Here is a 25,206-nt window from a genome sequence, read left to right on the forward strand (position 1 = left end):
AAAAGCGATTATTCACAGGATCAACAGCAGCTTACGAACATTAAATACGAGCAAAAACAATTAGAAGTAGTATCCCTTCATAAAAAGAAAGAACAGTGGAACTAATAAACTGGGTTAGTCGCAAGAACAATGGTTAGAACTTCTGTTTGCTTTGAGGTGTCTTTCATAATGCTACTGTTGAAAGATCTTCAAATACTGTTTTCATGTCAGGCCTTTCAGATGCTGGTAGGAAACATCTAAGAGCCACCTGGAGCATTTCATCAAGAACTCTGGGTGCCTTCACATTAGGGGTATCCATAAACAGCTTATCGAAGCACTCACCAGAACGGTTCTCTTCAGACAATAGCCTCTCCCAGTTGGTCAGATCAACAACTCCTGGGTCTGCAGAAACTGTCTCCGGTGAACTTTTTCCAGTTAGGAGCTCTAACAAGATAACCCCGAATGCATAAACATCACTGCTCAATGACGGGCAGGGTTTAGTTGAACTAGCAAATTCAGGTGGCCGATAGCCAAGAGCACCTGCATTCAGAACTTGTTCTGCTGTGCCAGCCGATGTCAATATTCGATGGAGACTGTAGTCAGTGAGCAGTGGATTCATGTTTGGAGGCTCTAATAAAATGTTTGTGGGTTTGAGATTTCCATGGGGAATTGTTCTTTCATTGTGGAGGTAGTTTAGACACCAGGCGACATTAACAGCAATCCTTAGCCGATCATCAAGGGATAAAGACCGAAGTTTCATTGGCTCTGATTCTGCACAAGACACAAAGTTAATTTGTAAATCCTTTAAAAGGAACGTTTCTTGCACAACAGTGGGAAAAGTCAGAAAAGAAACAGAGTAGAATTGCTATTTCAGCAGCCCATCTACCCCATCCTTGGATAATTTTGTATAAAAGGGGGTTTCATAGCTAATCAGACTCTGCAATGCATATATATGCATGTAATTCAAATTAAATGTGTACTCGGTATGGATCAGGCATGCAAAGTTATAAATGTTATTCAAGTTAATTTTGTATTCAGTATGAATGAGACATACAAAGCATTCGCCCAGCCTTTGGGCCTAACAAATGTAATTCAAGTTAATTCAAGTCTAAAGCTGGTGAGTGAAGCTTGGAGGGAGTGAGAGCATAGCAGATCAGACAAAGAAAAGGAAGGAGTAGGTGAGTGGTGTAATGTTACTATATTATTTGTCAAATTGGAAGTAAGCAATAACTATCAAGAAAAGGACAGATTTACTTTAGGTAATGACTGGTGACATTACATCCTTACATGTTAAGGTTAAGGTAAGATATTAAGGTTGAGTTGGCTTAAGATCAGCTGGTGTTTTTGACTTGTAAACTAACTGGTTTTGCAGTTGCTAACAAAGTTTCAACAAATCCCTCTACATTCTTTCGTTTGTGTCAAGATTTGAAGTATTTATTTGAATTTTTTCTGGCTCATACAAGATTAGTCAATTGTTAGATTATATGTGCACATGAACTTGGTTACAAAACCCAGCTTGATGATTTGAACTGAGTTTCATTTTAAACCGAATTAAAAAAATGTAAAGACATGCAAATAAATACCAAGAAACTCCTTGAGGTCAGAAAAAGGAGTTGCTGAAAGTGTAGGTTCTTGAGATATTGAGGTCAACATACAACAAACACCTTATTGAAAAAAGTTTATACATAAATAGATCTTTTAAGACTTTCAATCGTTGTCAAAGTTTTCTGCAAGATCAAAAACAAGATATGAACCCTTTTTTCCAATTAAATCGACCTGATTTATGAACCTACAGCTCTGTTTTAGATTAAAAGTCATGGGTACAACTTCTCCTTTCTTGATTTTACAGAAAGACTACGGGCAGTTGTCTATCTTAATGAGGAAAACAGGTCAATTATCTTTCCAAGAGGGCCATCTGTTCAACGGCCCTTCATTTCTTCAGGTCGAGGAGTATATTTGCTAGATTGAGAGCAGCCCTCTGGACTGTCCTCTGGCACAGAGGGATCCAAATTAATGGCAAGGCATTCATGTCCTCTGTCGGGTATCGCAGGCTGCTTGAAAGGGCTTTTTTCTTTTACTTTTTTTATTGATTAAAGTTTATATTAGTTATATTTTCATGGTTTTCACCTTTGCAGAGAATTCGCTTTGAAAATAAGTTTTTATATATATAAATATAAATGTATCACGCGAAAAGTTATTTTCAGTGAGGTAATTGAAAGATTATGTACAAGGGGATTGGAGTTGCATGTAAATTGAGAGAGATACGATGCGTGTATTTCTCTCGAAAGCCTTGGATCTGATGGCACAAAAGCCCACGAAGGCCTGTAAAAGAGACCATCTCATCTAGCCTCCCTCGAGCCTCAAGTGTTACATAAAGATTCAAGTCCAGATCCAGGAGGCCTAGGAATTCAGACCCGAACAAAAACTCGAGCCATTGCTTGAAATTCAGAAAACATTCAGGTATGGATTGGACGTGTTTCAACCTCATCATTAGCAAAACTGACGATCTTCTTCTTCTTCTTCTTCTTCTTCTTCTTCTTCTTCTTCTTTTAAAAAAAGAATAATCAGCAGTGTTGTTATCATTTTTTAAATTCTCTAAAATCATGTTTGTAGAAATGTCCTTGAATTTAATGGTTTATGCTTACTAGAGATAACAAAATGTAAGAGAATCTGAATTTTAAAAAATATACTTTGCTAATTCTCAATTAAATATACAAATGAAGTACTATAGCCTATATTTTCCTGCATTTTTTTCTGATTATATTTTTTTTTATACGAGCAAAACTCATCATCCTACTCGAGTACCCTACTCGAATATGATAATCATGGTAAGAGTTGACTAGGATGGTATTAAACCAAAAGGTATAAAGCTGTGGGTCGGCCGGTGCTCTATCCAAATTAAAAACCTGTATCATGATTCTCAGAATAAATAAAAAATACAAAGAACTCAAAACACGGGCTCGCATCACATCCACACCCAATGGGTAAAGCCATTATGTGAAGGAGGAAAAATTGGAAAGGTGGAAAGGGATTTTCTTTTTTCTTTTTTTAATATATAATGTATGGTCTACAACACAGCTTGCACGTATCATAATTACAATTCTCCATTCCGGCCCGGGAATAACAAAAAAAAAAACTTGAATCATATCAACTTAAAATTATTTTTTTTATCCAAGTTAATGCAATTTTATATTTAAAATAAAAAAAAATATATTGGTGTTGATCAGGGTAGGTATAAATTGAATTTATGATCAAAATAAGTCATGGGTCATCCCGATGAAGTCTATTATAAATTAGTTCAACTTTAGACCTGACTTAGATTCTAAATTTTTCAAATCAACGCCTCAAAGCAGATTTGATTGTTATGATCATTATAATGGAAAATGGTGATATCGTGGATGCTTTGAAAACTTCATCTTCCTTATTTTATTCTATTATTTCCTTGTTGTTATGCATGTTAACCGTGCTTAAACGTGCCTATCTTCCTTGAAATGCTTGCTGTTCGACGTAGGATGGGGGGAGAGTGGAGGACCTGGACACGAAGAGCATTTTCCCTGTATTTTACTGTGACTTGCATCGCCAGCTAAGGTCAATGGCTTTGGCTTGCTGCCTCGTTGCAGTGACCTTCTGATAATTAATTACATTTTCTTGAAGATTTTGATGAGCTTTGTGACCTGTATTAATTCTTCAATCGTTTGGTTCATGCATGACAACTGACACTCGAGTTTTCTCTAGCTCAGTTCTGCATTTATTTCTTGTCATCTTAACTCTTTCCGTTTCAGCTAATTAAATATTTACCAGCAGTCAACGCCTGTTTTCTTTGCTATGGTTGCTCGATCCACATCATGATTTTTTTAAAAAAATAATAATTTAGATTCTCTTACTTCCTCGCATGAATATAAACTGTCGTATTACTAACTTGATCATCGATTTTGATTTAATTATCTGAATTAAATTAAATAATTTTATAATGTATTATATATCATGATTATCCTCACCCTTTTGCTTAATGTATCGACAAACTAGGTTCGGATCGCTTTTAATAATTGTTTACTGAACTGTAAGGATTAATATTAATTTTACCGAATATTCCATAAAAAAAACACGTGAAAATTATTATTTTGAGCTTACAGTGTATTATTTATTAATTAGATAAATATATGAAGACATGAAGATTGAAGAGTGACGTAAATGAGAGCTAATTAGATGGTGTTTTCCAATAAATAAATCATAGTGGTTGTCTAAAAAGGAGGGCTTGGTGATGGATGAATCATTAAGCTAAAAGCTGAAAGCACGAGGAGGACAGACAGTGAAGGCAGAGTAATTACGTATTTCCTAATCCCTACATGCTTGACAATTAAATGTGTATTTGATAATCGGAGAGATAAATATATAAAAAAATAAAAATACTTATCAATTAACCATGTTTAAAAGTGTTTTTCGAAGTAATTTCTTTAAATATTAATGTAATATTCCTCCAGGACGAATATATTTGATAGGTAAACAATACATGCAATAAAAAATAAAATAAATATAATTTTAATTAAGAAGTTAGATTTTATATTTTCTTTTTAAAAATTAATATTTCAAGTCTAACATTAAAAATCATTAATTTCAACACTCAATATACACCTACACCTGTATAGCTAAATTAATAATAATAAATAAAAAATTAAGAAAAAGAGTGGATGTCTCTTCGATGCACCGAACTCGTGAAAATTATTCTTAAACGCCCTTCAAACGCAACATACGGATTATTACAAGAAGTCTCATGAAGCTACAAAAACGTGAGGCAAAACTCAGCTCAACCACTGAAAAGGATTCAGTTTTTGTTTTCTAGCGTATGCTGTCTTGTCATAAGGGGCCCACGCGAGTAGAGAGGATTGAGATGATACGTCTCTCAATTCTTGACACGCATGAATGTTGACTTTTTTACAGCCAGGTCGCCCGGGAACTTCCAAGAGGAACCGGCCCCACAAAAAGAAATCATATCGCCGCCACCTTCGTGGACATTAACTTGGTTTTATTTTTTTCGTAGGGTCCAAGAATCACATGGGGATGGCCTTTAATGATTCACGAAAAGACAACCCTCCCCCTCATCAAGATGCAGCCACCATGTTCTTCTTTACTGTTTGTTTAGAGCGGCTGAGCAGGGATTGATATTTTCAGTTTGATTTAATTTTTATAAAATATTAATAATTAAATTAGAATTTTTTCAGTTTGATTTAGTTTTTATTTAGATTGATTTTTTTTTGATTTGGATCCAATTTTTTTTTCTTTCAGTTTCAAGTTTATAAAACCAAAACCAAACAAAACTGGTTGGTTTTTAAAACATTTTAATCGGTTTTTCTTTATAGTTCAATTTTTATAGTTATTTTTTTCTGATTTTCTCGATTTAATTGGTTTTTCAGATCTTTTGATCACCTCTAGTCATGGTGGAGGATGGTTTTTTTAATATTTTTTATTTTTAATATTAATTTATTAAAATTATTAAAAAAATAAATTTAACATTTTCAAAATGAAACACGTTTTCAAAACATTTGTAAAAGAAAAACTACTCAGCTCTCACGGATTACATTAATACACTATACTTTAAAATATATGGAAAAAACACTATTTATGGTAGATATAGATTTATTATACTGTGTATAACACTGAAAATAAAGTATTTACACCGTTAATGATATTGTAACGCTTAGAAATATTGTTCTTGCTGTGTTTTAGTAAAAAAAAAAAAATTATACTGCTGAAATATATTATTTTTTTAATTTCTTGTGCTAAAAATTACTAATCGGACTTGCAACATTATTAGACCTGACTTAACAGGGAGATCAGCTTCTCTGTTATCTTTTTGCGCGAGCTGAGGGTTTCTCAGCACATGTTAATACAACAAATTAACTTGAAAAATTCAAGATTCAAACCATCGATCCATGCAACTCGTTTCATCACACCAGACCATGTTTTTAATGTTTCAGTTATCTCATCCAAAAATATATCTTATATGTGTGTGTGTGTGTGTCTATATATATATATATATAGACAACTCTATTATTTTAATAAAAGTAATTAACTTAGATTTGACTAGATGACACATTAACGGATACATGAGCATGATAATAAAAATTACAAGCCACAACATCAAATTCCTAACCCTAGAATTATGGTTGAGTGATTAACCATAAACAGCAAAAAGAAAAAAAGAAAAAAAAAGAAGCAAATACATCTAACTTATTTGTTTGGCAGTCATATCTCATAACCTCATATGTAATCAAGAGCAGGTTAATTTATGGGAATTTTACACAAATTTTATTATAGCCCATATGATACCTGCCAAGCTACCTAGGATTCTACAACTAACAACTGCGAAAATAATACAATGAAGTACACACACTAGCTTCTTGCCAGTGAGAGTTTACACTGGATTTGTAATGCAAGATCAGAAAAGCTCTTCAACTCCGAGGAGAGTTCTGGTATTGTTATTAGAACCAGATTGAAACATCCTGCTGATGCTTTGGCAGAGAATCCAGTCCTTGTAGATCCTCTTTGTACTCGAAAGGGGACAAATCGAAGGGGGAGCTGAACATCAAGTTGAAGCTGCTGTTGTTTTGGCTGGTCTCAAATGGAGAATTCAAAGGTTTAAACCTGTCAAACTGACCACCTTCCTGCGAAAACAATTGATGGTTAGAGTTGATGTTGGACTCTTTGAAGACATTTCCATCGATCACATTGCCTTGACTTCGGAAGTGATTGCCCTGTTGGTGTTGGATTTTTGGCCGCAAGACATTGTGATTGTCCTGTTGATGTTGGATTTTCGGCTGGAAAACATGGTGACCTCCTGTAACCAGATTGTTAACAGGATTTGTGTTCTTGTTGCCTTGGATATTAGTGTCGTAGATTGACATGAGCTCGCTGATCATCTTTTGACCATCTTCTGGAACTCCTGATAAATCAAAGGAAGGGGGGGCAGGGTTCACCAAGGGAGCGGCTGGCTTGGATTGTACAGATGGCTGAGGAAAGATGACAGGCTTGACTTCATTAATGTGAAAATTTGATCGTCCAAATTCTAATGAAGTGCTTCTGAAGGGGCAGTTCAGTTGATGATTGTCCCTAGAAACCCTGTCGGGGAAACCCAGTCGAATTTGGCTGTAAGGACATTGAACTGCCTCACATGTGTAGATTCTCTGATCCACCATCATGTTTATATCACTGGATGACTTTCTCTTTTGAATAAAATCCATGCTGGAGATAACTTCTCCCTTAATTGGATATGGCTGTTGTCGAAGAGGCAGCCGTTCTCTCATTCTTTCCATCCCTAAATTAGAATAGGTGAGAGTCTCAGGTTTGCACTCTTGCCCGTCAAAGTCTGGCTCATCTTCAGCTCCTTCAACATCATACTCACTGCAATCATTAATGACTAAAGATCCACTCCCTGCAGATGATGACAATGGTGGGCAGGAATCAGGGTAGAGCTCACGAGCCAATGACTCCTCTTGGTTGATAATTGCAAGCCAAGTAGCACTTTCCTTGGCTGTCATCTTGTCCTGCAAGCACTTGGACTGTCTCACAAGCTTGCGGATCTTGGCAATATCAGGAGACATATGCTTAATCACTGCTGTGAGAACACCCACCTTCCATGCCTTCTTCAAATCATGAGGCTTCTTGTAAGGTGGGGGGCCTTGGTCCTCAGGCAACCCCAATTGAGGCCACCATTTTTCGTTTCCAGAAGGCCACCATGGGGGAGAAACACCTTTCTCTAGTGGAAACCGCCTCTGGGGAGGGTCACAATGCTGCATCAGCGCGGACAAGAGTGAACCCAGGGTGGTATCTTGAAGCTCCTGCAAGGTGTGTGGAGTTGGACCAATTGGATTACTACCCTCGTTCTTCCCTGGGATTGAATTATCCGCTTGGTACTTTGTTATGGCAGCTGGACCATTTCGATCAAACCTGACTTTGTCCTTCCACCATTCTCGAAGATTATCCGATGCCCCAGTCACTGGCTTTCCCTTCTCCGTTATAATCCCATAAACAAAACCTTGAGCTTTACAAACCTCCATCATCTTCAACATGTACTTCAAGATCCCATCTTGTGCCCTCGACATCTTCTTCCTCCTGGCCTGCTCCTGGGACTGACGCTGCTTAGCAATATCAATCCCCTCCTTACTTTTGGTCTGTTCTTTTAGCCTTTTGAGACGCATTTTGTCCCTCCACATCCTTCGCTCAAGCTCGTCAACATCAATCTCCTCATCACTATAGTCATCATCCACAGTAGCCTCTGGTTCAGCTTGCGGAGCAGCCACATCTCCTTCCACAAGTGGAGCACAAAAAAAATCTATGTCACCACAAAACCCCATCTCATCAAACATCGACATCTTTCACAGATCAAAACCCCCCCAGTTGACCAGAATTTGTAAGCAGCTCAAATTGATTCAAATCACCAAACTTTAATTCCTCAAACTACTCTTCACCAAACTTCGAGTCCTGATGAAACCTGTAAAATATTAGTAAAAATTACAATATTCGAAACACTGCTCAACCTATAATTTCCAAATAGATAAGGCGTGCATAACCATCAAACACGATTCAATAATCCACCTTTCCATTTACTGATGCAATCAAGATCCCACACATCAATCACTCGTTCTTTATTGTTCACAATATCTTATTAAAAAAAATACAAAGTCTATAGAACCATAAACTACTTCATATTGAAAGAAGTAAGCGGATCAATAAGCATGAAAGATTTACTTGATTTAATATTGAAGGAAAAAAGAGATGAATCAGGATCAAATCAGAGTTACTTGATTTAATATTGAAGGAAAAAAGTAAACTTTAAATCAATTGATCTTATCATCTAGCCCATATTTAACTTGACTGTCCGGATCTCACCTTCTATAAAGTTTGAGTCAGACTTTCCAGGAAAGAAAAAAAAAAACTGATCAGTCATAGAAATTCCAATCCTCCTTCCAAATAATATGGAAAAAGCCCTCGAATAATATCAAACACCTTAGATCTAACACAATCAAAAACCCATATCGCAAAACTAAAACTAGACCCATAAAAATTGAAGAGCCCACATCCAATATTCAAGCTTTAGAGATCCACCAGCTAGAAACAGAATACACAGCACACAAGAACACGGACCCATATCAGCAAAACCAAAAACACAGCTCAGGGTGGAAAAAAGGGGAAAAAATGTGAAGAAAGTTTACCAGGAAACACCGAAGTAGAAGTCTTTGGCACTGGTTAAAGAGAGAGTAAGTTACAGGTCAATCCTGCAACAAGGACTATCTTTTCCTTAGTTTTTGAGAGAGAGAAAAGAAGGGCATATAATATTCCAACTAGGGGTATATATTATTGTCCTCCAGAATAAACTATGTGATAAAAGAGGAGTCTTGATGACTGTGAAACTAGTGGGGTGATGATGGTGGGGTTAAAGAAAGTGAAAGCAAAGAACTTTAACAAGAACCCTTGAAAGGAAGGGGAAGGAGAAGGGAAATGGGAGGAAAGGATGGTGAAGGGTCAAGTTTTCAAGCTGAGGAGGTTAAGCCAATCCAATCCAAAACATTGAAAGTGCTGGTTTATGTAAGAGACAAGAGGGAGAGCGAGGGGGGCGAGTTTGTAATAATACAAGACCGGAGATACGTGTGGAGGCAAGTCTTGTCTTGATTTGATGATCCCCATGTACCATGTATCTCTTTAAAGCAAACTGACTTTCTTCACCAACGAAGGCTTACAGCTTATTCTTTTTTTTAAAAAAAAATATTAAAAATAATTTTTTAATTTTTTTAATTTAAACATATTAAAAAATTAAAAACAAAATTTTTTCAGAAAGACAATCTGATCCCCAAACACACCCTTGTCCTTGTATGTGGGGATGCATTCATGGCTAATAGATTTTGTGAATCCTGTGTTTTTACACCTTGCCATTGATTCTAGAGTTGACAAAGCGTTTTTTTTTTTTTTTTGATTTATATGGGGTGTCCGGGCCAGCTTGCGCGCACTACGACTATTCCCCACGGTTCACTGGACATCCTGCAAGCCCAAGGGCAGGTTAGGCACCACGGGGGTGACAGGCGTGCACATAGAGGGTCGAACCCGGGACGAGGACGGAACAAGTCACACGATTGACCACAGCAGCTAGGCCCTCAAGTGCTTGACAAAGCGTTTTAATCCTACCATAGAAGGTTTTTGTTTTCCGGTAACATGATTCATGTATCTGCTAACTTTACATTTGTTCTATTTTCAACTCATTTCCCAAAAATGTTCTACCAGTAAATTTTATCAAGGTGCGGTGAGATTTGATGAGTTTTTTTGAGTACTACACATCATTATTAAACTGAGTCCAGTAAGTAATCTTAAAATTTTATAATTTTTTCTGACTCATTTTTTATTATATTTTAAAATTATTATATTTTAAAATTAAATAACATGAAAATTATCTAGCTTAATTTAACAAGTTTAAAGACAATTTCAAAACGCGGTTTTACTTAAAAAAAAGAGAGAGAGAGAGAGAAATGTATATTGTTTCCTCCTACCATGATTTACGACTCTATCTCATGTAATTAGGTTATAGAAAAAGAGAGTTTAAACGTGAAATTAAAAAAAAAACAAGAAATGAGAAAAAAAGAAGAAATAGCTTCACTGTTTACATTAAAATGTTTTTAGTTATTTTAGTATAGAAAGTAAGTGAGATACTCTGGTTTGAGAAAACTAATTTGAATGTTTTTATGCAACTTTGAACAAAGGCGAATCAATGTAGTTCTATTTTTCAGGTTTTTTTTAACATTCCTGTACAATAATATTTCCTGTAATTTTAGAAATTAAGACTATTTCAATCCTCTTTATTCGATATTAATTTTGTCAGTATCTATGTAAAGTTTTGATGTGTTATATATATGGGAATAATGATGAATTAAACAAAATCCAATGCTACGTATCATTAAGAAAAGAAAGTGATTATTTCATGATTTTAATGAATATTATTTTTTAAAGTGATTTTTACTTGAAAATATATTAAAATAATATTTTTTTTAAATAAATTATTTTTAATATTATTATTTTAACTAGAAGTACAAATAATAAATAAATAAATATAAAAGCTTTTCAAAAAGACGTTCCATTACACTCCCAAATACAACTTGGTGTCCTTATTTAATAGCACTGTAAAAAGGTTCGGCGTTGAGTTCTATAGAGATTCAATTATGTCCTCTAGGAATCCGATTCTGGTTTCATAGATTTCGGGGCACAAATTAATCAATGATTTTACTAATCGTAATCTCTTCTTGGCATTAATTATTAGTGAAATTTGCTAATAGATCCCAGGAAATGTGGAGGTGTGGTGTTTCTAAACTGGCATGATTTTATTTATTTTTTGGCATATTGAGATTAAATCCATTTTTTATTAGGTCTAGTCAAGTCATAATTACGTATTTAAAAATAAAAAATAAAAAATCCATGCAGCCCCTTGGGTTTGAATTAAAAAATGGTAAGGAGAACGAAAATTACTCACCACCTGACCCATGCAAAAGGATGGAAATGGAATGAAAGTTAGGGTCAAGGATGAAAGATGGGAATTTAGATGAAAAATTGATGGGATTTCATTCTTACGGTATTAGAGAGAAGGGGGAATGAATTTAATTTCAAAATATCATATATTCTACGACTATACTATACGCGGCAACCACTACCACAACCACCATGTTCGCTGCCACCAGCAGTTATGATGGCTGCCATTGAAAGAAATGCACAGCCATGTTTTTTAATATAATTTTAACCTAACACCTTAAGTTCATGCAAGCCTTGTCTTCTTAGTTTGCAATTTAATATAAAAAAACTCTTTTTTTTACTTGAAAATATATATATAACCAATACATCAAAAACAATAAAAAACATAAAAAAATTAAATTTTTTGCAAAACGTTTGTGGAAATACAAAAAACATATTCCCTGCATCTCTCTTCACTATCTCTATGATAAATCATTTCCTGATTGATCTGAATAGATGGATGGCATAGAAGCAGCCATTTTGAAGCCCGGGGGGAATCCATTAATTGCATAGCTGACTTATTGCTGCTGATTGTAAGACAATGTAGATTCTCTTTTGATCATCAGAAAGTCTTCGCTATCCTCCCCTCAGGAAAAGAAGACCAGTTCTTTGCATCTATCCTTTCAAACAAAAATGTTTTTCATACAAAGGAAACTTTCCCGTGTAGTTAAATATAAGAAATAAAACTAAACACCTGTTTTCATTTTTAGAGTTGGGTCGAAAAAATGAAATTGTCTAACAAAGGCAACCGATGTTTGCACATCGTCTAGTATATTCAGGAGGCCATTTTTGTCGTGACCACTCTGCAGCCTTGCCTGAAAAATAAAAGCAACGGTGGATTCTTCGACTGAAGCTTGATGAAAACCAGCATTGTTTGGCATTCAGTCAAACATATTGGGAAGGGGCCGTGCAGCCATAAAAGCATCCACAACCTGAAATAAAGAAACAACCAGAAAGATGGATATCAGGATCTCTTTTACTCCAATTTCTTGAGATTTTCAGCAACTATTACGATCATAGATCCACCACATCCAAGTGCAATTAAGATGGAATACAGTAACCGTAGTAATCTGCATTGCATAAATTTATAGAGGGATGCCAAAGGCTTACTTCGTCAGTCACACTGGCTCGAGCTGCACGATGTCTTTCTACTATCTCAGACAAAACCGAGCCAAGGCGGCCCTTCACTTCTCCTGTTAGCATACGTCCTGCAGCATACTCCTAAACAAGGATACTTGTGCATTAGAAAAAAGAAGCTGATCAAGTATTATTTTTTGTTTGCTTACTAACATTGTGGAATGTGCCAGATTTTGAATAAATACCAAATATCTTAACAGAGGATCAGTCAAATCAACCAAAAATAAGAAATCTCACCTTCTTAATGTGTTCAAGCTCAGCATCATCATCAAGGAAAAAGTTCAGGTATTTGACTGAAATATCTACCTGAATAATTTCAAAACGGAAAATGTGTTTGTCATCACTTTCCATGCCACGGGAAATCAAGCATTCAAAAATAAACAAGAATAACAATATGAAATTCTATCATTGGCAAAGCAAGCATGAATTCTATATTTATGAAAATTATCTAAGAACAGTTCTTCCAAGTTTTGGCACAAAATAAATTGTCTCTGAAAGTGTTCGCTACCTCAAGATTTGCTCCAAGTTGTCTGTGTTTCTCTACAGAATCTTGCCCACCAGAGAACGCATACTTGTTGATCTGTTTCCATTAAGCAAACTTACCATTAGTAAAAAGATTATGTTCGAGCACAGCACTAAACACACCATGCTATTCATCACATTGACCTAATCTTCATATTTCTAAATTCTAAGTAATGCAGACCTCTAAGGTCCAAGTTCAGTCTTAATTTTAAAATTAAGTACCTTTCAATAGTGATTAGCTACAAGAGTCTTGGCACTGGTTCAGATTTCAAATGTCAAAATGAGAAGGAGGATGTGCATAACTACATAATTAAATACCTTCAAATCATACAGCAAATCAAGTGGATTTTTTTGTGCACTAGAAAAGTTGGCAGATCAACAGTCTAATCCACTTGGTATGTTAACAGGACACCATGTGCACACACAAGCATGCAAGGAGCAATATGTCCTTTCCAAGGCCATACCTTACTCTTAATGACTTTAGCTGAATCAGTCACATAGATGGCAGAATTTGGATCACTAGCAGACATTTTTCCTGTCTCCCCCTGCATGACATTCAGGAAAAGATGATCAGTCATGATATTGCCAGCGGCAATCATAAGCTATGTGCCTATGTAATTCTCAGAAAATACAAAGGCAGATAACTTCATAAGTGTACTATCAATGCTAGGATCGGAACATAGAGGTTTCAGTAATCATTCCACTACTAAAGCTTATTTCTTCTAATCTTTCAAGAAAAGCACATTAATATCTTAAAATACGCTAAAGCACAAAGCACTTGAGAAAATCTTTTTTTTTTCCATTATAAAAGCCTTCTAGACAAAACCTTGGAAAAAATATAGCATGAAAATCCCTCACTGCAAATCATAACCATCACGTTACTATAACGGAAAATATTAATACTATTCTGCACATAGTTATTCAAAACAAACAGTCCATGTTATTCAGGCTCCCAGAGGATTGAAAAAAGAATTTTATCGATAGGTATAGGCATCTATATTTTGTGCATTTCCTGCATATTCTCGTTTAGTTTCTTGATTTGCATCAAGGCATGTGCTAAATATTCCTCTCAAGCATCAGAAATACTAAATCCTTCCTGAAACAGTATTTGAGAAGAGCAAGATCCAAGTATGATAACAAAGTTTCCTTTCATCTAATGGGATGACGCACCCTTCAATGTGCTATGCATCATTTTCTTGGTTTTTTTATATTTGACATTTCTAATGAGCCATTTAATTAAATCCAATACACATTTTCATAGGTAATTCCTCTATACACGTCAGCAAAGCATGTCCTTGCAAGGCTATCAACCTACTTCCTGTTCATTTTTCAGTTGTCATATCTTAAGTTAAACTTAGAGAAAGTGCTAATAGTAGTAGTCGTAGTAGTCGTAGTAGTAATAGAGACAACAAAAATAGCAGCAGCACAACAAATAAGAACTTCATAAATGCATTTTACAATCGCATGTTAGTTTTTATTAGAACACAAGTAATGTCATTTTCAAAGATAAAATACCTGCAGCGCAGGGAAGAATGTTGACTCAATCAATGAAGGTTTGTGATATCCTATCCGAGGAGCAGCATCCCGCGTCATTCTGAAATATGGATCCTGAACAAATGACAAAAGGAAGACAATGGTGAGAACAGAAGTAAGTGCATAACACGCACTTGCAGATATTCTCACAACAGGCACAATAATCATCCAAATGGTCTGATTATCAAACTAAGATTCAAAAAACTTCCTGAAGAATGAAAAATAGCACCAGATTATGAGAATATCAACACTTCTACATGGCAGCTTTCTACCAATGCCAATATACCATCTATATGGAACAACCCAAAAACAGCAAGCAGCATGTAATTTCACATTCAAAGAGTTACAAGTACAAGATCTACGAAGCAGTCCATACGCATTGATTAGATTGAAAAGTATATTCAAATTGAACAGAAACCTTGAACATTGAGAGAGTTTGACCTGATCAATTGCACAAGGTATTAGGCAACGGAGGTCATCTTTTCCCGAGAAAAGGTGTGGGAATGAACTGGGAAATGATGGAACTGCCTACACCAACACAAAATGAAATATATTGGATCACTTCCTTGGATACCGCATTCATTTCAGAAAACTGATAAAAAGCAATTATCAAAATATGGAGTTTTGTGGAGGTCAAGCAACATAAATTCCCATCACCACAGACATGTGCATACTTGTCATATAACATCAGTGGAAAGCAGCACAAAACTAACCTGCACGGGCGGAAAACTGATTTTCCCAATATGATCTTCACCCGAGAAACCAAAAATACCCTGGACCTGCACAGCAACAGAAATTTAAAACTAGTGCAATCGTCTGAAAACAGAGGAATTCAAAAACAACACAAGTACCTCAATAGGACACATTACACATGAATAAATAAAATATATACAAAAGGGGGGGGGGATATCCACCTTATTCAATGTGACACACTTTGCAACCTTCACCATGTTCTTGTAGAATGCACTTCAAGTAAAAACAGACAGTCAGCACAACAAAAATTAACAAAGGACATGCTTCAATTGATATCAATGACAAACCAAATACTGCACAGTACATCAAAAAAACCATCCAACGAGCAGAAAATATTATATCAGCATTGCCACATTCAATCACAAATGCTAACCATACTATAATAGACCACTCATGTACATATCTCCATGACGGAGCATTCGCATTGTCGCCTAAGCACTTCCCTACATCAATTTTTCAGATTTATTCTTCAAATTGAAGTTAATAAGCTTGTGACTTACCCACCAACATAATCGAAATCCGAGAAAATAAAAGTCCGCGTGATATCAAACCCACAAGCAATAATATCCTTAGCATTCTCACGTGCAAGCCTCTGACTTTCCTCCACGGTTAAATTCTTCCACATACATTTCTCATCATCAGTCAACTGTATCACAAGCGGAACCCTAAACACATCTTGCAAATACCTAAAACCAACAAAGACACAAACTTTATCAAGTTTAAAGCAAACCAAAGAACAACTAACTAATTAATCAACTAATTCATCACTTACTTAGTGAACATAAACGGAACGAGATGCCCTAGATGCAATGCTTCAGAGGAAGGACCGCGGCCGGTGTAAAGGTAGAATTTTTTACCCTTTTCATAGGCGTCGAGGATTTCGTTGAAGTCACGGTGGGCGAAGAAGACGCCACGGCGGAGGAAGACGTGGGGAGGGCGACCGGTGAGGCGGTGGACACGGTCAATTAGTGTTTGGTCGAGTCTTTGACAGCCGAATTTGTCGATAAGTTTGTCGTAATCAATCTTGCCGCCGTCTTTGGCGGCGACTTCCCATGGGTTGACTATTTGGTCCTCTTCTTCTGCTGGTTGGTTTTGAGTCTCTCTCTTCTCCTCCTCCATTTTAGCGTGCTGAGAGACAGAGAAAAGGGGCCGACGGGATGTTGGTGGTGGTGGCCGCAGTGAGTGCGATGAGACAAGTACCGCTACTTTGGCAAAACCCAAGTTTAAGAAGTGAAATATTGCTATTGTGGTCCCTGTATTTGTAGTGAAATGATTAAATGATCCTTTTATTTTAAATATTTCACATTGAATTCGTGTACTCCTTTTGGGTCTCTAAACTATTTGATTTATTTCCACTATCAGTCTATCACTGTACTTATCGTCATGGTTATTGAAAGTGTAATTTATAAGTATCAGATTCGACTCGAATTCAGATATGATTTAAAACATGGTTGCTGGTTTATGAGATTAATTTTTGAAACAACAAATTAACCTTGATTTATTTTAAAATGAATATATTTTGGATGAAAAAACACTTAAAGTTAATGCAATCTCAATGGAGTCTCACTCAGATTTAATTGAATTAATCCAGTTATAGATTAATTAGATAAATGTTCAAAATAGTTTATTAAAACACCTAACCCAATTAAAATTTTAGATTAGTGAGTTAACAAATTAATATATTTTAATAACCATAATTTAATAATAAATTTAACAATATTTCTTTAAAAAAACAAATTTCTGGAAAACAAGGAAAAGGAAAATAATGACTAAACCCGGTCCGGCCCGGCCTAACTAATCTGATCCTCGAAAATCGAAAACGCCACTGCCGGGCAGTGAGATTTTACACCGTATGTTTCGCGTTCCGGCAGCCGTACAAGGTCTTATGAGACGGCACATTTATTCACCACTTAATAGCTACTAACATTGCTCCTGCTGATACAGCTATCTCTAATATTCCTTGTGGCCCTGTCAAGCTCTTCACTACCAGGTTTCCTCTCCTTTGCTTTTCTTTGAGTTTATATTCAAAGACAGGAAAAAAGATTGGATTTTTATTTTTTTTTGTTGTTGTTTTCGGGGTTGTAGGTGTGTTTTAGCAGAGCTGAAAAGACTCGGGAAATCTTATACTGAATCTCTTCAGGCAGCTAACAGGCTTATGATTGCAAGGTGGGTTCTTTTTTTTTTTTTTTTGTGCCTGTTAAAGGTTTTATCTTTGTGGGTTTTTGTTGTTGAACTTGGTGGATTTGTAGATTTCTGAAATCTTAATCTTTTTTTCTCCGGGTTTGATATAATTATCAATGGCAGGTGTGATCATGAACAAATGAAGAGTGCAGAGGGTTGCATTGTGGAGATTATTGGAGAATATAACCCTGACCACTTCCTTGTTGGTACCCAGGACACTGACATGCGGAAGAAGTTCCAGGAGGTTAGTTTTTTTTTTTCATTTCATTTCATTTAAATTCTTTTACTCTATTTTGATGGTTAATGAATTGTGTATCCCTTTAATTGTGGTGGGACTGGATAGTTGCTAACAATGTGATATGCTTATTTGTCAATAGTTTATGAATTGTGTAGTCTGAAGCTATGTTTTCTTATATGTTGCATTGAAAATTTGATAAATTGCTAAATACTACTCACAGCAGAATTGTTTCAAACCGAGGACATATTTTCTGAAGAATTAGAATTTCAGTCAGTTAGTCATATCATGGTTCAATGTTCCACTTTACATGTTTGAAGTTGGGATATCTGAAACATTACCTGTCATCAGATCTTAACCTGTAGCATGGTTTTGATTGCCACCTAGATGAAAATCCATTTTGGAAAGATTATAAGATTGCTCTGGTAAAATTGCGACTGATCCCTGTAATTGTTCTAATAGATTGGCAGCTTAGCTTCTGCTGTTTTCAATTGACCAGCTATCATATTGGAACAGGCCCGCGCAGTAGCCAGGTTAGCTGGTGAAAATAATTGGTAAATATGCAGTGATGCAGCACTACTCCTACTCGGAATAGTTGACTAGAAATAAGTATCTGCCTATTAACAACACCGATAAATTAACTGTTCTGCAGGTCCCAGGTGTCCCTCTCATATTTGGTCTGAGAAATGCCCTCTTTCTTGAGCCACCATCTGCATTTCAGCAGCAGCTTGCCAAAAATTCTGAAGAACAGTCACATATGTCCGAATTTGAAGCTATGTTCTTAAAAAAGAGGACTAAGAACTTGTTGGAAATTCAGGAAACTGGTGGTTATTCTGATGAAAAGAGATCCAAAAATGAAAATTTGGAAATAGAGCCTAAGAGATATACTGCAAGAAAGGGAATGAATGTCAAGGATAGACCTCAAATCAAGTGAAAGAGAGCTAAGTTATGTTGCCCGCTTCAAGCTTGTTTATTATCAACATTTCTAATCCATAAGAAGAACTGCTTGAAGGAGTCTATAGGTATTATGTTCGCTATTTTATTAGGGTATATGCACATCTATAACCAGTAAGGAACAACATCTTGAAGGGATCTATTATGTTGTTTGTGTTATTCTCCACCATGATCACTGGGGGATATCTGGCTCTTCTTTTCTAATTTTTTGTTTTCAATGTCTACTTTGCTGGTTAAAGCATGAATGGAATCATTAAAGCATCTCCCTATCAATATGCATTCCCAAGCACAGTCTATGTCCCTGCTTGCTACCATGACTTCCAATGAGAAAAATCTGTGTTAGTTATGCTCAAGCCTTATGTAATAACAACACAAAATGGATGGACATCCTCTAAAAATCTTGGCATCTTACCTTGCTACCATGAGTGTTTCTATGAACTTAAAAGTCCATAACTAGGATGACATTATGTTTACGTGAAGCTGGGGCTAACTTTTTTCCTTTTCCTATGGGGAGGGGGGGTTGTTGTTGGGGTGCTAAGGGACCGAGATTTTCTGTTTTTTTTCTTATATGATGTTTGATAGTATTTATTTGATTTATAACTTTAAGGTGGATGCTTCTGCCAATATGGTTTTTTATGCGTTAAGCAGCAGCACGGCAAACTTGTTTTTGAACATCATAGTATATTAAACTGAATCATTTAAACATTAATTTGATTGACAAGAAAAGTAAGTGATAGAATGCTGTTGTTCACATTCCAAGTACTTTCAGGAGGAATGTCTTTGCTCGCTTGATGAACTTTTTGTCATACTTTCCAGGTTCTAAATCCACTTTCAGTCCAGAAGAAAAAGAATTGTCAAAACTCGAATTCCATTTCCGGGAAGGTTCGTGACAGTTTATTTTTGAATGCTTTTAGACTTCCTGTTGGATCTTAAGTTTAAGTAATGATGGAAATTACTCACTGCTCGATTGCAGCATCTTATGGACTAGAGAAATATGGTTTATAATTGTATCTTTGATGCTTTTAAATCCATTGCTATCTTTAAAAGTCAGAATTGGATTCTGTCCTGTTTAACATGGATGGCACTTATTACTGTCTATTTTGCATGTCACTGTTGATTGAGGCAAAGAATAGCGCTGCTGGATAGTGCGTCCTCCCTGTCATTTGCTATTTGCATATTTATAGTTGCAAGATACAAGTGTTGTTATGTTGTACATTCCTGGAGAGTATTACTAGTTCTATAACTTTGAGGTGGTTGAAAAATTGTTAGCAAAAATCTTTGTGCTCCCATGAGTCAAAATAATTGGGATGATTTATCAGTGTTGTCAAAGCCAAAAGTTGCTAAAAGGCGCCAAGCCCGTAAAATGCACATGCCTAGGTGCTCGCCCGAATGAACCAAGACGATATTCTATAGATTAAAAAATATGTATGTATGGTATTATATTATATTATATTATATAAATCTAAACTATATATCTTCCTAATTAAGATTAGATCATTAGAAAATAAAATAAAAATATAAAATACCATAACATAGTCGTATAAAGTTATATCCTTCACCCTTAAAACAAAATAAGATAATTTAAAGCAGTATTGTAGTAAGTAGCCAAATCGATTAAAAAACGAACTTAAAATCATCATCATTATTCATTAATCTTCAAAAACATCATCATCCATGCTTGTTCTATACTTGTGTTGTTGTTCTCTAACTTTGTTCAACACAAAGTGTGGCTCATGTTTCTCTTCAAGTGTCCTTCCTTGACTGTATGCCTCCCATTTTAATGATTTTTTTATTATTCTTTTATCCTAATCTTTGTTTTTTATAAAATACCCCTGAGTTGTTTCTTTTGGTAAATTAAAAAAAAAATGGACAAATAGGTTAAAATATAAATCATTTTTTTAAAAAAAAATCCAACAAAAAAAGAAGTATTTCAGTGAGGCATTCGCTTTAATGCTTGGTACCCACTCATGAGGCACTCGCCTAGGTAGTGTTTCATTGAGATTCATCACCCGAGGCTAATAAAGGAGTTGTGGCCTCGCTTCGCCTTGCCTAGAGTGCTCAAGCGAGCGCCTCAATGCCTCTTAGGCTTTTAGAATGTTTATTAATGTTGTCTTCATGTTCAATTTCTAAAATTTTAAGGATGGGATATTTGTTATGGATTTTGTATTTTAGTTAACCTGAAGCAAACCTAGCCTCTTTGTGATTTTGTCCATTTCTTTCCTTTTGATTTTAGGGTTTTGTTTTGTGCAAAAAAATGAGTGAGGAACACGAAGACCAAGAACAAGTGTTGTTTTTAGAGGAGGGAAAGAAGAAAAAGTTAAAGAATGAAGCAGAAAAGGCTCAAAAGCATGGTGTTCGTTACATAAGTAGAGTTCCTCCTGGTATGGACCATGTTAAGCTTTTTCAACTTCTCAATCAGGATGGTGAAATTCAATGAATTTACCTTGCTCCTCAATATACAATATCTCATACTTCCTTCTTTCGTGTTTATATTTAAAAATAAGAGGGGAAATGGGTTTTCAATTTTATTGAGAAATTTTTGTTGTGTGTTTACATATAGTTCTTCTATTGATCAAGTGAATGATAATAATAAGAGGTAGAAAAAGAGGTGATGGAGCTAAAGTTAAAGGGTACTCTGAAGGGTATTTTTCATACATTTTTTTTGGTGTTAATAACATGAACATATATTTGAATCGTGTTGTTTATTATGTAAGTGCTTTGTTTTTTGTGTTTTTCAGGTGGGTTGAGTTTGCTAGTAAAAGTAATGCTAAAAGGGTTGCTAATTTGTTAAAATGGTGAACAAATAGATAATTTATAATTCAATTTTTTTATGTAGCTTTTGTTTTCTTGAGTTGAATGAGAATTTTTAGTTTGTTGGGTAGAGAAACCATCAAGGAAATATGTCGAGTTCTTGTTCTTTGTATAGATTTTTTTTTTGTTGATTTTACCTATTCTTTGTCATATCTTTTTTTTTATATATAAAAAAGTTAGCTTATGTGTGCTGGGATTGCTTTGTAAATAAATTACTTATTTTTTCCTCCAACTGTTCTTTAATTTCTTCGTTGTCTTCTCCTTTTTTTAGGTGAGAAGAAGCGGTCACAATTCTATTATGATCATTGGAATATCAAGTATCTAAGTAAATTCAAATGGGATAATCTTACGGACAAAATTGGTATATCACTCATTTCTGTTGTGCTCTATCTTATCATGTTTTACGGTTTATCAATGTCTAAATTATAGTGCTTTAAATGCAGCTTACGAGAAAGTTATTCGAGAACAAAAATTAGCGTTAGAAATTTCTGCTGCAAAGAGGGAGCGGGATTTCTATCTCAAAAAAGTTGACCAGTCTTGTGCTTTAAGCTCTATTGAAGAACGAATGAAGAAGGTAAACAGCATCTATAACTTCTCACTGTTACAGACTTTGTTTTCCTGGAACTACCATCTATGGTGCTGTTTTAAGATATTTTGGCATTGTTAAAGTCATCAATTTGATGCACCTGTTTAAGGAATTAAACTTGGCTTTTCGTTCTCTGTGTCAGGACTACAATACTCAAGTTCCTTATAGGCCAGTTTAAGTATGTTTGGCACAATAGTTGGGCAGTATGGCTAGCTTAGAATCAGTTGAAGCCAGATATTTTCATTGTGAATCTGAAATTTGTTTGTAGGTAATTGAAACTCACAATTAAATGATTTTTTTTGCTCATTTAGAGAGGCAAGTAAATCATTTTGATGTCTGATCGAACAGGCTCCTTTTGTTTTGTAAGAGTTAGCCTCCTTGCCTCAGTAGCATGACACTTTCATGATGAGTTATGGTATGGACACAGCTGAGACGCAATGCCATGCGTCAACTCCTTCTATATGGTTGAAATTAATTATGTCATTGAAATTTGATTAAAAGAAGGTAATTCTCTTCAATTAGATGGAGGAAATAAGAGGAATAGGAGGATTGAGTGGGTACTGTTGTCAGAGGGTGGTGATCATACATATCTTTGTGTTTTATTTACGTGATGTTTTCAAATCTGTATTTCACATCCATAGGTGTTGAACATGCATTGGAATATGCTGCTTACGTGATCATCTATTATGAATTCCTCAATCAGATACTCTCTGTTATTGTAATCCTTAATATGCTGCTTATGCGATAATTATTATTAAATCCTCAATGAATACTTAACAAAGATACTTTGTCATAGTTCCTTATGTCAGTAAATGTCAAAACCAGTTATCTTTTCATTTCAGTGGGCATGGCAAGCTCTGATGGGTAAGCCAGGAACCATAAGATTTTGAGGGAACTTGAAAATGTAGGTGCTTTAGAGGCATGTACTTGATTGGGTTTGAGGGCAGCATGCTGTCAATTTGCAACTGATAAAGATGTAGCACTTGTATATATATATGCGTCTGTGTGAACATGAAACATGTTTTCTCAAATTTTGCCAGATAATAGTTATTTCCTATTTTGATCGACTTGGATATATAACACTCCTTGTGTCAAATATATATATATATATATAAAAAAAATTCTCTTAGTTTTGAATGGTTTTGTTTTTTATTGGAATTTTTTTTGTACATGCTGATGCTTTGATACCTTTAACTAATTAGCAAGTCCCGTGAATTTCATGCCATTCTGTTTTGTTTAGGAGGTCTTTCTTGTAATGTAAATTAATGGATTCACCACCATGTTCATCTTGGGACTTTCTCTCTTTCTTTTTTTATGGCATGGCATCATTTATTCTTCAACCTCCTTCACATGATCGGTTTCCTTTTCTATTTATAGAAGCAAAAGGCCCAACAAGAAACCAACGGTTTTCCAACAATTCTCACAAAAAAAACCAATTGCTGAAAGAGAGAGAAGCAAACCTCAACTCTCTAAAGATGTCCTGGCAGGAATGAGTCGTTATTTGTAGGTAACAACTTTCATCACCTAATCTATTCCTTGGATCTAAGTTTTGCTGCTGCATGCGGGTATTTGGTGGTTCATAGTGATGGGTTGCGAGCATGTCACTTTATGCTCAAGACGAGGAGCTTATGTGGTAACATTTATTGCTTTGCTCTCCCATATGCATGCGATGCATTTTGATGCGTGCAAAGCTCACAATTTTGATACTGTTTTTAACATTTGATGATTTGATCAAAATGAAGTAACTCATCAACAATAGTCTTGTAAGATCATATGGGCAACCTGTGTATTTTACAACCATCTATCTGTTTTAAGATCATTATTTTGCTCATGGAGTGCCTGCCGGTGGTGTGCTCTTTCAGCCTTTACAGGGCACCCAGGCTTTTGTAAATTTGGATGCAAGATATTGGTAATAAGGCAGCGTGCCGTCAGTGAATAGATGATTCCCCCGAACCAGGCTGCAATCATCTACACGTTCAATTGCATCAGTTGCTTGGTGCAGAATCTATTTGAGGTCAAGGATCTCTCTCTAGCGTATGCTGACTGTATGGAGGAAGCCCCATGTCTCACGGCATCTTTGTAAATCTAAAGGAGAAGAGTCACTCCGGTCTATGTTTGTACCCATAATTGGATTCAAATACCTTTGACCTCAAATGCACCGAGGCGTGCCAGCTGCTTTTGTATTAAAAGAAATTTACCCTTTACATTCCCGAACTATTTTTTTAGGAGATCAATAGCAGTTGAAGCAACGATTCACTTCCGTAATTGGCCGATTTTCCAAGAGATGATAAAAGGCAGCTCATGAACGTTTGCCGGGGCTCATATCTTCGCAGCACTTCGCTGGGGCTAGGTTTAAATAAATAAATAAATAAAAAGGGATCTCATTTCCTTGAAGCTCGGACAATGAGACCAGATGTGGCTGGACAGTATTTGGAAACGCTGTCGGGATAGTTGCAGACCCTCTGGTGATGGAACACATCGAGGCTGTGTCTAAAATGGAAATACCGTATCTGACACCATCCTGACCTTAACTAAAAGGGAACTACCCGCATGTGCCTCGTCATTTAACACATGGAGCAGTTGTTTTCACAATGCACATTGGTAGATGATTCCAGATGAACTTTCAATACTGTACAAGCTGGAGTCATGAATCTCCAATAAATAAATAAAAATTACGTTTCAGACAAGCTATGAAGAAACATGCGGGCTTTCATGCATGTATCGAGCAAATCGAGCGGGTTTGTGCCGGTTTTTTTTAGCACAGTATCACCGGTGGCAAGCTTTAAATGAATAACCGAAACAATTTAGTGGATTGTACCAAAAACCAAAGAGAGTGAATTGATCCCAGGCACATCCTTTTGTGGCAGATTAACAGATGAGAACCGAATTAACGCTTCCCCTTCCGCATCCATAAGATAAAAAAGAGCGTCATACATGGGGCTGGCCTTCAGTTTTAGGTGGAGTCATGCAT

The 25,206-nt window shown here is 35.7% G+C and overlaps 3 protein-coding genes across 14 annotated transcripts; 1 reads left to right on the forward strand and 2 right to left on the reverse strand.

Annotated features, from left to right (window-relative positions):
• Window positions 1-6,197: 6,197 nt before the first annotated feature.
• On the reverse strand, window positions 6,198-9,557 carry LOC133680425 (protein ETHYLENE INSENSITIVE 3-like). Of its 3 annotated transcripts, none has more exons than XM_062103367.1 (2): window positions 9,189-9,557; window positions 6,198-8,467 (listed from the first exon to the last, which is right to left on the reverse strand). In XM_062103367.1, the coding sequence occupies exon 2, from the start codon at window positions 8,346-8,348 to the stop codon at window positions 6,459-6,461; it is 1,890 nt and encodes a 629-aa protein (XP_061959351.1). In that variant the 5' UTR covers window positions 8,349-8,467; window positions 9,189-9,557; the 3' UTR covers window positions 6,198-6,458. The 3 variants fall into 3 exon arrangements, with proteins under 3 accessions (XP_061959351.1, XP_061959350.1, XP_061959352.1); XM_062103366.1 differs by having other exon boundaries at window positions 6,198-8,457; window positions 9,189-9,556; XM_062103368.1 differs by lacking the exon at window positions 9,189-9,557 and adding an exon at window positions 8,866-9,174 and having other exon boundaries at window positions 6,198-8,457.
• Window positions 9,558-12,110: 2,553 nt separating this feature from the next.
• LOC133679159 (tryptophan--tRNA ligase, cytoplasmic) lies at window positions 12,111-16,685 on the reverse strand. The gene is made up of 11 exons (XM_062101666.1): window positions 16,241-16,685; window positions 15,969-16,154; window positions 15,630-15,681; window positions 15,429-15,494; window positions 15,157-15,243; window positions 14,698-14,790; window positions 13,647-13,727; window positions 13,169-13,240; window positions 12,898-12,966; window positions 12,634-12,744; window positions 12,111-12,455 (listed from the first exon to the last, which is right to left on the reverse strand). Exons 1-11 carry the CDS (start codon window positions 16,585-16,587, stop codon window positions 12,405-12,407), a joined length of 1,215 nt encoding a protein of 404 aa, XP_061957650.1. The 5' UTR covers window positions 16,588-16,685; the 3' UTR covers window positions 12,111-12,404.
• Window positions 16,686-17,231: 546 nt separating this feature from the next.
• Window positions 17,232-24,500, forward strand: LOC133679852 (uncharacterized). 10 transcript variants are annotated; one of them, XR_009836221.1, is made up of 12 exons: window positions 17,232-17,458; window positions 17,554-17,634; window positions 17,773-17,893; window positions 18,347-18,438; window positions 18,537-18,906; window positions 19,655-19,720; window positions 21,072-21,219; window positions 21,921-22,010; window positions 22,093-22,223; window positions 22,378-22,503; window positions 22,584-22,739; window positions 23,613-24,500. XR_009836221.1 is itself a non-coding variant. In XM_062102567.1 (5 exons), exons 2-5 carry the CDS (start codon window positions 21,093-21,095, stop codon window positions 23,676-23,678), a joined length of 456 nt encoding a protein of 151 aa, XP_061958551.1. In that variant the 5' UTR covers window positions 18,913-19,720; window positions 21,072-21,092; the 3' UTR covers window positions 23,679-24,500. The 10 variants fall into 10 exon arrangements, 3 of the variants coding, with proteins under 3 accessions (XP_061958551.1, XP_061958552.1, XP_061958553.1); XR_009836222.1 differs by lacking the exon at window positions 22,584-22,739; XR_009836218.1 differs by lacking the exons at window positions 22,378-22,503; window positions 22,584-22,739 and having other exon boundaries at window positions 23,613-23,868; window positions 24,098-24,500.
• The last annotated feature ends 706 nt before the right edge of the window (window positions 24,501-25,206 follow it).

The sequence above is a fragment of the Populus nigra genome, chromosome 19 (assembly GCF_951802175.1).
Source record: "Populus nigra chromosome 19, ddPopNigr1.1, whole genome shotgun sequence".
Classification (NCBI taxonomy): Eukaryota; Viridiplantae; Streptophyta; class Magnoliopsida; order Malpighiales; family Salicaceae; genus Populus; species Populus nigra.